At 47.2% G+C, this 12,390-nt stretch overlaps 1 protein-coding gene across 20 annotated transcripts in view; it reads left to right on the forward strand.

Annotated features, from left to right (window-relative positions):
- Positions 1–12,390, forward strand: part of PPIP5K1 (diphosphoinositol pentakisphosphate kinase 1) — a 248,836-nt gene that overhangs the window by 196,961 nt on the left and 39,485 nt on the right. For 12 of the 20 annotated variants that reach the window (XM_077263587.1, XM_077263585.1, XM_077263584.1 and 9 more), the window contains one exon: positions 2,690–2,752. The exons of the other annotated variants lie outside the window; for them this stretch is intronic. In XM_077263587.1, the coding sequence (XP_077119702.1) occupies positions 2,690–2,752 (63 nt within the window). The remainder of the gene's footprint in view (positions 1–2,689; positions 2,753–12,390) is intronic. 20 annotated transcript variants of the gene reach the window in all.

Raw genomic sequence — 12,390 nt, forward strand, 5'->3', positions numbered from 1 at the left:
TCTTCAAGATAAAACTGAGATGCAGGTGGGTCTTCCGTGCTGCAGCCTCTGTTGTGAACAATAGAAAGTCATGATCTTCAGTGGTGAACTGCATATCTTAATAAACCCCCCAAAAAGGAAGGGTACAAAAAATAATATACTGAATATTTACCTTTATACTTGTTCATGTTTAGTGTTAGTTACAACAGACTGGGGATAAATGTGTCCTTTCTATTATGTTTTGTGTTGTATAGATTGTTGGAGAATTTCTATTAGCGCTCATGTCAAGGCTATACAAACAATTTAATAGCCTGCACCATGGAGTTGCATAAAATATACTCTCATTCTCCTCTGCAGAGGATAAATGCTTTGTGACTCTTTGCCACCCGCTCCCTGACTCTGCGGGCTTCCAATTTGTTTCCTGCACTGAATATCATGGGGTTGTATATCTAGATGTATGCTCAGAACCTCGCTAGACTTCTAATGAAAAAAGCAGCGGGTCAGGTAACAAAGGAGCAAAAACACATTCATCTGTAAATCTGCAAGGTTCTTATATTTTGGGGCAGACTCTGATTGGCATAAATTGGAGGTTTTGTTAATCTCCATGGCATGGGTCACTTTCCAAAACCTTAACATTCCTCACCGACTTACTTGTGATCACTCCAAGTCTGAAACGTTCTTACCATGTGAAGGGGCTAGGTACATTTGTAGATCTGCAGTGTGGTAACACTTTTGTCATATCACATATGGTTGAAGTCATATAAGGAGAATAGAGATTGGATGATACATTGTTTCTACACCCGAGATAAACTTTTTTTTGTCCACATTCACTAACGTTAATGTTCCAGTTAAAGTGAATTCCCATTTTCAATAGTCTAGTTGCACTGTAGACTTTTCATCATGAAAGAATAGATGGTTTCTTTGCTGATCTTACCTTAGATGTCAGTATTTTCATTGAATCATTCCCACGATTTGTAAGTATAAGATTCAGTGTGTATGTAGGCTACCATCCAGTGCATTTTTGACCTCTCTAGTCTGTATTTCACAGTCATACATTTGGCTCCTAGAAATATTAGATGTGTATACATTAAGGTGTACACGGAGGTTGATAAATGCTTACCCTGCTTGAAAATTGCTGGGCGCTTTCTAATTAAAATCGATATAAAGAAGTAATGAAATAGTGATGAGCGAACGTTTTCAGAAAAGGTGCTATCAGGGTATCTTCAGCATGCTCAAAATATACGTTTGAGCTCCCGCGACTGCATGTCTCGTGGCTGTTCACACATGCAGTCGCGGGAGCTCAAACCGCCGCGGGGGCTCGGACATATTTTTCAAGCACGCCGAAGGCACTCGGTTAGAACCAGAGAGTGCCCGCATAACACCTTATTCGAGCATGTTCACTCATCACTAGAAATAAACTTTTTTTCATTACTGCTATATATACAACAGAAAATGTAAATTAATGCGGGAGATACAGAAGAATATAAGCATACATTTCCATCAGTATACAGTGGAGCATAACGTCTGATATAAAGTGATGTGTAACGAGGCATGCTTCTGTATGTTCACAAAAGTATCAGACCTTTAAGGCTGTCTTCATATGTGTAGTCTGACATGTCATGTTTCGTAGAGAACCCGCCGGCAGAAGTTCTAAACTGGCACTTTGATCTCTCTTGTGGGTTTGTGGCTTGAACTGCTGTGGAAAGAAAAACTTAGACTAATTGCCATCCTTTGGGGTTAATTCTCTGCTTTTTATGTGCAAAATCGCTGGTTTGAAAATTGGAATGGAAATTTCCTGTTGCAAAAACCAGTTGCAGTCATAACCAGGACATTGGTAGAAAACTAGGGTGGGCATTTTGGCCAATAAGACAAGTATACTGTGAAGGTAATAGTAACAGTAGGAATCTGCAACTATTGTTAACACGTATAGCGTGAAGCCAAATCTAAAACTACAAGAAATCGACATGTAACATGTTAAATCATGCCCAGTTATGAACCAATAACCAGACTATTTGCCTACAGGAAAATGAACTCAGGTAAGAAAGTCAGTATTTGAGGAACATGGTCCAACCATAACTCCTGGATCTTGTGAAGTTGGCAAACATGGCATGCCATTCCTGAGTTCTAATGGACATTGTGCATCATAAAAGGTATCCTAAAACCACCAGTCTTGGCATCCTGCTAAACGGAAAGACCGCAAGCTGAGATGGATTCTCTGGCAAAACCTTACCTAAATGAACTAGCACTCTTTGTGGCAAAAATAGCTTTTTTGAGCAATCCGACAAACCCCGGTAAATCGGCATCTATCTTTTTGGTGGATACTATGATGCCCCTAACTGGAGTATCTGCTTTCTACAATTTTCAATAATATGTACTATTGTTCTAATGTCGAAAGTGAAACCTTATCCTATTTAACTGGTCCTCAGTCTTGCTCCTCTTCTCGGGTATAATTGAGTATACTTGGTGCATTCTCTTACGGCACACGGCAACTTTTTTGAGCATGACCTAGCCACATAAACTTACCCTTTGCTTTCCTATTGCATGTGGCTTCTAATAAGCATGCCAAGGCAAATGGATGCAGTTTGGTCTTTAACAGAAGCTGTGCTTGCAGTATGTTGTCCCAGGATCCTGTTGGTGTGTGAACGTGCCTGTCTTGGTGCCCAAGATCAGAATGTTAATGCCGATACTTGTTTTTTTTTTTTTTCCTCAGAACTGTTGTCTATGCCAGCTGTAAAACGATTTTCTGTGTCGTTTGCAAAGCATCCGACTAATGGTACGTTTGCTTCCTTGATTTGAAGTGTTGACTCACACTATTAACCCCATTTTTATTTTTCCGCTTTTTTTTTCTTTTTCTGTCCGTTTGCCATCCAACAAGTCTTGTTCGTGTTGATATTGTGATGTGGACTCTTCCTCCCTTTTTTTTCCATCGTTTTTCTTCAAGTACGTTAGTTTCGTCTTTTATGTCATATCATAATTCTTCATGCTCATCTACCAACTTTATCCAGTAGCAAGATGTTTCTGTTTTGTTTTTTTTAAACTAATAATTCTCAAATATAGTTCAGGATAATGGAAACACACCATTCAGAACAATACTTTGATTTGTTTGCTGGTTTCTTCTATATTCCAGAGATTATATATCTATATACTGCGCCATATTCTAAGTTCACAATTCCACAGTATTAATTAAAACAATAAACCGATGAAAAAATGTATGAAAACCTATTCTGCCTAACATGAAAAAAAATCATTATATGCTTATCTATGGCTTTTCTGTGAAAATAAAGGACTAGTTTTGGCAAATTTTAGGAAAGCACTTGAGCACTACAAGACTTTGCAAACAAAAAATTAATTGTTTGACCCCTTAAAGACACATGTTACATGATATGATCCCAAACTTTGATGCAGGCTCAGTTCCTGAGCCTGCAATTTTCCTGTCAGATGATGGCTGTGATATTCAGCCATCACTTGACTGTAACAGCCATGCGTGGAGTGGAGCTCCACCCATGTCTGTTCCCTTGTTCTATGACCACAGCATTTACAGTGCATCATTATATGCCTCCATCACAACCCCTGACACAATTGCGGGGCACCAATGGGTTTCCATAACGGCCACCGGTCTTCTGAAGACCCCTGGAAATGTTTTGATTGTACTACTTTGAATGCCAGCTCCTGGTTAGTGTTTATAGGAAATCTTGTTTTTTGCTGTATATGTCAATACTGTGGTATTGCTGCATTGGTAGAGCATTGAACAGCAAGGTGGATTGTTGCTGAGGGGAAAAAAAAAAAATCTTTAAATCTTCAGCTTAGCGAGTGTGAGCGAGCTGAGTGTGACCTAAGCGTAAGTGTGAACGGCGGTAAGTGTGACTTGTGACTCAGTGAAGAGGTATTTGGAAGGCTTTTAACAAATACCTGTGTGAATTGGTGTGAGTTGCTGAATTGGGGGTAGCTATATTCACAAGGGGTTAACTTAGGGTGGGGGCTCATAATTAAGGGGTTATAAGGGGCAGCTGTTTGGGACTCAAGTCCTTTTTGGTAGAGCATTGAACAGCAAGGTGGATTGTTGCTGAGGGGAAAAAAAAATCTTTAAATCTTCAGCACAGCGAGTGTGAACGAGCTGAGTGTGACCTGAGCGTAAGTGTGAACGGCGGTAAGTGTGTGACTTGTGATTCAGTGACTTTGGTTTCAGGGAGTTTCCAAGGGAGGAATTGCTGAATTGCTGTCTGTATTTTATTAATACTTTGTATTTATTTTTATTTAACGTTTCTGTCTGGTGCAATCCCCATTAGGAAATGTGCTCCACTATTGTTAATGCCATCCAGTGTACATCTTGCCACATGTATGCAGTCCTTGATCAGCCAGTCGAGGGTGCATACTGCTGTGCGAGATGTGAGCACATTGTGCATTTGGAATCCCAGATACTGGATCTAAATGTGCAGCTGGCAACACTGAGATCCATAGACAATATGGAGAGGAGTCTTCTGCTCACTGAGCAGACGCTCAATGGGATAGATGAGGAGGGGGATTGTAGGATGGAGCTGCAGGACAGTGTGGCAGTTAGCTGGGTGACATTCAGAAAGCTGGGTAGTGGGAAGAGTGCCAGGGAGGCTAGTCCTGATCTGGCACACCCCAATAAGTTTGCTAAGTTGGCAGATGAGGGGGGTGCCAGTACAGGGGTAGCACTGCTGCAGCCAGGCATGTCCTCTGAAAGCCGGAGGAGTGACTGCTACAGTAAGGAGGGAAATAGGAGAGCAGGGCAGGCCAGACAGGTGCTGGTAGTGGGGGACTCAATTATTAGGGGAACAGATAGGGCAATCTTTCACAAAGACAGGGATCGTCGGACAGTGTGCTGCCTACCTGGCGCTCGAGTCCGACACATCGCTGATCGGGTGGACAGATTACTGGGAGGGGCTGGTGAGGACCCAGCGGTCATGGTGCACATTGGCACAAATGACAAAGTTAGAGGTAGGTGGAAGGTCCTTAAAGATGATTTCAGGGAATTAGGCTGCAAGCTGAAAGCAAGGACCTCCAACGTGGTATTTTCCGAAATACTGCCTGTACCATGTGCCACGCCAGAGAGGCAACGGGAGATTAGGGAGGTTAATAAGTGGCTCAAGAATTGGTGTAGGAAGGAGGGGTTTGGGTTCCTGCAGAACTGGGCCGACTTCTCAGTGGGCTACAGGCTCTACGCTAGGGATGGGCTGCACCTCAATGGGGAAGGTGCAGCTGTGCTGGGGGAGAAAATGGCTAGAAGGTTGGAGGAGTGTTTAAACTAGGGATTGGGTGGGAGGGTATTCAATTTATAGGAGGGGAAGATAGGGCAGATAGAGACCTGGGCACAAATAAGGAAGTTTGGGGTGGCGGTGGCATGGGGGGTGGGGTTAGAACAGTTAGAGACCTGGGCACAAATAAGGAAGTTTGGGGTGGCGGTGGCATGGGGGGTGGGGTTAGAACAGTTAATAATTTAAGAAAGAATAGAGGTACAGAGAGGAACATCAAGTGCATGTATACTAATGCCAGAAGCCTCGCCAACAAAATGGATGAATTAGAATTAATGTTGATGGAGCATAATTATGACATGGTGGGGATATCTGAAACATGGCTGGACGAGAGCCATGACTGGGCTGTTAACTTGCAGGGCTATAGCCTTTTCAGAAATGACCGTACAGATAAGCGAGGAAGAGGGGTTTGTCTGTATGTAAAATCGTCCTTAAAACCCATCCGGCGTGATAATATAGGTGAATTTAATGAAAATGTAGAGTCCCTGTGGGTGGAGATAAGGGGAGGGGGAAAAATAATAAATTACTGATAGGGGTTTGTTATAAATCTCCAAAAATAATGGAAGCAACGGAGAATATCCTCGTAAAGCAAATAGATGAAGCTGCAACTCAAGGAGAAGTCATTATTATTATATCTACCCCCAACCCGACCTGAAATATAAGAAAAACAGCTTTTACTATGCTCACCTGCCAGGCATTCTGGTCCGAGGAGTGTCACTCTTCTTGGTCTTCCTTCTTCCAATGCCGTCCTCTTTCTTGCTTCGTGTGGATGACATGTCCTATGTCATCCACAGAGTCTCCCCAGCATCACGCTCTTGCGCAGGCGTACTTCTTTGCCCTGACTAGGGCAGAGTAAAGTACTGCAGTGCACAGGCGCTGGACCTTTCCCTGTGCACTGCAGTACTTTGCTTTGCCTTCGTCAGGGCAGAGAAGTACGCCTGCTCAGGAGCGCGATGCTGAGGAGACTGTGTGGATGAAGTAGGGACATGTCATACACACAAGGCAAGAAGGAGGACGGAATGGCAAGAAGTGAGGCGCCGGACCAAGACCTTTGCCACCCATGGGACAGGACCACCCCACAGGTGAGTATAATAAAAGGTATTTTTCTTCTCTTGCAGGCCGGGTTGGGGACAGATATACAGCATTATAGAATGCTATATATCAGGCCTGAAAGGCGGTGGCCGAAAGTCATATCAGTCAAACCTGGTAACAAGCTCCCTTTACACATTTTATTCCTTGGTTTCTTAAAGAAGACTATTTTTCTAGGTCACTTGGTTGCCAGCAATCAGCTATTGTGGCTTTAGAAACCCCTATGGGGGAATGAAGGAAGCTGTATCAGAAGTCTCTTCGTGACTGTCTCACTACTTTTGCTGTGTAGCAGAAAGTCCTTCAATTACATCTGTGGAGAAGCGGGGTCAGTGGGTGCTCTCGTCCGCTGACCCGGCTGTCTTTAGCAAGACTGCATGGACCACGGCTCATACCACTGAACGCCCGCTCTATCTCCCCGTGGGCCATGCACTACACAGACAACACAGGGTTAAGGTAAAACAGTGTGGCAATACTATATTGAACCACAACACACAATAGCAAACAGAACAATCTCACCATGGCTGGAATTGTTTCGTTACATGGGGGCATATAAAATATCACTGCGTCTCCACGTATTTCCAGTATGACATGATGTCAGAGCTCCCAGGGTCATATGGGCGCATATAAAAGATCACTGCGTCTCCATGTATTTCCAGTATGACATGATGTCAGAGCTCCCAGGGTCGCTACTCCATCTGTGGATGAACGCACAGAGAAGGGGTAACAACAAGCATAGGGAGATGACTAAGAACTATCCATAGAGTCCATACAAGGTCCAAAGCCAGTTGACACGAGAGTCACCACCTGGCTTATCTGACCATCTCAATGGAACAAGGCGACCAGCGGGTCCCAACCCTGGCTTTCTCCAAATATATCCATGGTGCAGAGATGGTCACTGGATCAGATCTGTGTCCTTCCAACCGGAGCCGAAAACCCCTAGGTTGTATCCTATAGAATCCTAGATCAGTGTCCCTCGTGATGGTGCCATGATGAATTGGCTGCAGTCCTTTCTCTTGTCTGTTGGGTGGTTTTCAGAATGTCTGGCTGGTAGCTCTGTATTACTTCAGACTCCCAGGATGTGATCTCTGAGTCATTTTATACCCAAGGCATGTAAGCTATTTTTATAATTACCCAGGGTCTTTCAGTCCAACATCAAGATAAGGTAAACAATGGTGAAGGGATTAAGTAGCACTATTAGCATATAAGCACACATCAATAAACAAAAGGTACCGTCACATTAAGCGACGCTGCAGCGATAGCGACAGCGATGCCGATCGCTGCAGCGTCGCTGTTTGATCGCTGGGGAGCTGTCACACAGACCGCTCTCCAGCGACCAACGATGCCGAGGTCCCCGGGTAACCAGGGTAAACATCGGGTTGCTAAGCGCAGGGCCGCGCTTAGTAACCCGATGTTTACCCTGGTTACCAGCGTAAAAGTTAAAAAAACGAACAGCACATACTCACCAGCGCGTCCCCCAGCCTCTGCTTCCTGACACTGACTGAGCTCCGGCCCTGACAGCACAGCGGTGACGTCACCGCTGTGCTTTCACTTTCAGTTTAGTGCCGGCGCTCAGTCAGTGTCAGGAAGCAGAGGCTGGGGGACGCGCTGGTGAGTATGTGCTGTTTGTTTTTTTAACTTTTACGCTGGTAACCAGGGTAAACATCGGGTTACTAAGCGCGGCCCTGCGCTTAGTAACCCGATGTTTACCCTGGTTACCAGTGTAAAATATCGCTGGTATCCTTGCTTTTGCTGTCAAACACGGCGATACACGGCGACCTAGCGACCAAATAAAGTGCAGACCTTCTAGCAGCGACCAGCAATTTCACAGCGGGATCCAGATCGCTGCTGCGTGTCAAATACAGCGATATCGCTATCCAGGTCGCTGCAACGTCACGGATCGCTGGCGATATCGCCTAGTGTGACGGTACCTAAAGCTTAACCCACTCATTGTACAGTCACTATTACAGACTAAGGCCCCCATCTCACACAGTGACGCTGCAGCGATACAGACAACGATGCTGATCGCTGCAGCGTCGCTGTTTTGTCGCTGTGTGGTCGCTGGGGAGCTGTCACACAGACAGCTCTCTCCAGCGACCAACGATCAGGGGAACGACTTCGGCATCGTTGAAACTGTCTTCAACGATGCCGAAGTCCCCCTGCAGCACCCGGGTAACCAGGGTAAACATCGGGTTACTAAGCGCGGCCCTGCGCTTAGTAACCCGATGTTTACCCTGGTTACCAGTGAAGACATCGCTGGATCGGTGTCACACACACCGATTCAGCGATGTCAGCGGGACCTCAACGACCAAAAAAAGGTCCAGGCCATTCCGACACGACCAGCGATCTCGCAGCAGGGGCCTGATCGCTGGTACGTGTCACACATAGCGAGATCGCTACTGAGGTCGCTGTTGCATCACAAAACTAGTGACTCAGCAGCGATCTCGCTAGCGATCTCGCTATGTGAGACGGGGCCTTAAGGGTACTGTCACACAGTCACACTTTGATCGCTACGACCGTACGATCCGTGACGTTCCAGCGATATCCATACGATATCGCTGTGTCTGACACGCAGCAGCGATCAGGGATCCTGCTGAGAATCGTACGTCGTAGCAGATCGTATGGAACTTTCTTTCGTCGCTTGATCACCCGCTGACATCGCTGGATCGTTGTGTGTGACAGCGATCCAGCGATGTGTTCGCTTGTAACCAGGGTAAACATCGGGCAACTAAGCGCAGGGCCGCGCTTAGTAACCCGATGTTTACCCTGGTTACCAGCGTAAAAGTAAAAAAAAACAAACCGTACATACTCACATTCCGGTGTCTGTCCTCTGGCGTCTCAGCTTCTCTGCACTGTGAGCGCCTGCCGGCCGGAAAGCGAGCACAGCGGTGACGTCTGACGTCACCGCTGTGCTTTCCGGCTATGGCGCTTACACAGTGGAGAGAAGCTGAACGCCGGGGGACAGACACCGGAATGTAAGTATGTACTGTTTGGGTTTTTTTACGTTTACGCTGGTAACCAGGGTAAACATCGGGTTACTAAGCGCGGCCCTGCGCTTAGTAACCCGATGTTTACCCTGGTTACCCGGGGACTTCGGCATCGCTCCAGCGCCGTGATTGCAACATGTGACCGCAGTCTACGACGCTGGAGCGATAATCATACGATCGCTGCGACGTCACGGATCGTGCCGTCGTAGCGATCAAAATTGCACTGTGTGACAGTACCCTTAGGGTACTGTCACACTCTGCAACTTTCCAACGATCACGACCAGCGATACGACCTGGCCGTGATCGTTGGAAAGTCGCTGTGTGGTCGCTGGAGAGCTGTCACACAGACCGCTCTCCAGCGACCAACGATGCCGAGGTCCCGGGCAACCAGGGTAAACATCGGGTTACTAAGCGCAGGGCCGCGCTTAGTAACCCGATGTTTACCCTGGTTACCAGCGTAAAAGTAAAAAAAAACAAAAAACGTACATACTCACATTCCGGTGTCCTTCAGGTCCCTTGCCGTCTGCTTCCCGCTCTGACTGAGTGCCGCCGTAAAGTGAAAGCAGATCACAGCGGTGACGTCACCGCTGTGATCTGCTCTTACTTTCCGGCCGGCAGTCAGTCAGAGCGGGAAGCAGACGGCAAGGGACCTGAAGGACACCGGAATGTGAGTATGTACGGTTTTTTTTTTTTTTACTTTTACGCTGGTAACCAGGGTAAACATCGGGTTACTAAGCGCGGCCCTGCGCTTAGTAACCCGATGTTTACCCTGGTTACAAGCGAACGCATCGCTGGATCGCTGTCACACACAACGATCCAGCGATGACAGCGGGAGATCCAGCGACGAAATAAAGTTTCAAATGATCTGCTACGACATACGATTCTCAGCGGGGTCCATGATCGCAGTAGCGTGTCAGACACTGCAATATCGTATGGATATCGCTGGAACGTCACGGATCGTACCGTCGTAGCGATCAAAGTGCCACTGTGTGACAGTACCCTTCGGGTACTGTCTCACAGTGGCACTTTTGTCGCTACGACGGTACGATCCGTGACGTTCCAGCGATATCCATACGATATCGCTGTGTCTGACACGCAGCAGCGATCAGGGACCCTGCTGAGAATCGTACGTCGTAGCAGATCGTTTGGAACTTTCTTTCGTCGCTGGATCTCCCGCTGTCATCGTTGGATCGGTGTGTGTGACACCGATCCAACGATGCATTCGCTTGTAACCAGGGTAATCATCGGGTTACTAAGCGCAGGGCCGCGCTTAGTAACCCGATGTTTACCCTGGTTACCATCGTAAAAGTAAAAAAAAAAAAAAACAGTACATACTCACATTCCGGTGTCCGTCAGGTCCCTTGCAGTCTGCTTCCCGCTCTGACTGACTGCCGGCCCTAAAGTAAGAGCAGAGCACAGCGGTGACGTCACCGCTGTGATCTGCTTTCACTTTACGGCCGGGAGTCAGTCAGAGCGGGAAGCAGACGGCAACGGACACCGGAATGTGAGTATGTACTGTTTTGTTTTTTTTTAACTTTTACGATGGTAACCAGGGTAAACATCGGGTTACTAAGCGCGGTCCTGCGCTTAGTAACCCGATGTTTACCCTGGTTACCTGGGGCCTTCGGCACCGTTGGTCGCTGGAGAGCGGTCTGTGTGACAGCTCCCCAGCGACCACACAGCGACTTTCCAACGATCACGGCCAGGTCGTATCGCTGGTCGTGATCGTTGGAAAGTTGCAGAGTGTGACAGTACCCTTAAGGTACCGTTTCACTAAACGACTTACCAACGATCACGACCAGCGATACGACCTGGCTGTGATCGTTGGTAAGTCGTTGTGTGGTCGCTGGGGAGCGGTCACACAGACAGCTCTCTCCAGTGACCAACGATCAGGGGAACGACTTTGGCATCGTTGAAACTGTCTTCAACGATGCCGAAGTCCCCGGGTAACCAGGGTAAACATCGGGTTACTAAGTGCAGTGCCGCGCTTAGTAACCTGATATTTACCCTGGTTACCATTGTAAAAGTTAAAAAAAAAAAAAACAGTACATACTCACATTCCGATGTCTGTCACGTCCCCCACCGTCAGCTTCCCTGCACTGACTGTCAGCGCCGGCTGTAAAGCAGAGCACAGCGGTGACGTCACCGCTGTGCTCTGCTTTACGGCCGGCGCTGACACAGTCAGTGCGGGAAGCTGACGGCGGGGGACGTGACAGACATCGGAATGTGAGTATGTACTGTTTTGTTTTTTTTAAAACTTTTACAATGGTAACCAGGGTAAATATCGGGTTACTAAGCGCGGCCCTGCGCTTAGTAACCCGATATTTACCCTGGTTACAAGTGAACACATCGCTGGATCGGCGTCACACACGCCGATCCAGCGATGACAGCGGGTGATCAGCGACCAAAAAAAGGTCCTGATCATTCCCTACGACCAACGATCTCCCAGCAGGGGCCTGATCGTTGGTCGCTGTCACACATAACGAGATCGTTGCTACGTCACCAAAAGCGTGACGTTGCAACGATATCGTTAACGAAATCGTTATGTGTGAAGGTACCTTTACACAGTATGTTAGATAGTATATCAGAGGGCAAGTCTGTCTTCTTGACCCACCAGACATAAACACTTAAAGTACCGTCACACTCAGCGACGCTGCGGCGATATAGACAACGAGCCGACCTAAACTAGATCGCTGGAGCGTCACTGTTTAGGTCGCTGTAGAGACGTCAAACACAGCAACTCCAGAACGATGCAGGAGCGATAACGGCGACTCACTTCTCGTTCTCGCTGGTTGTTAGCTCCATGTCAAACAGCCGGAGTGTACCGACTGGCTAGAAGGAGACGCTGCGACGCCCCCTATGCTCGTTGCTGGCGTCGTTGCTTTTGCTGTCAAACATGACGATACACGCTGACCTGGCGACAAAATAAAGTTCTGGACTTCTAGCTCCGACCAGCGATGGCACAGCGGGATCCAGATCGCTGCTGCATGTCAAACACAACGAGATCGCTATCCAGGACGCTGCAACGTCGCGGATTGTTGTCGCTCTCTTTGCAAAGTTGC

This window comes from Ranitomeya variabilis, chromosome 5, assembly GCF_051348905.1.
Source record: "Ranitomeya variabilis isolate aRanVar5 chromosome 5, aRanVar5.hap1, whole genome shotgun sequence".
NCBI classification, from domain to species: Eukaryota; Metazoa; Chordata; class Amphibia; order Anura; family Dendrobatidae; genus Ranitomeya; species Ranitomeya variabilis.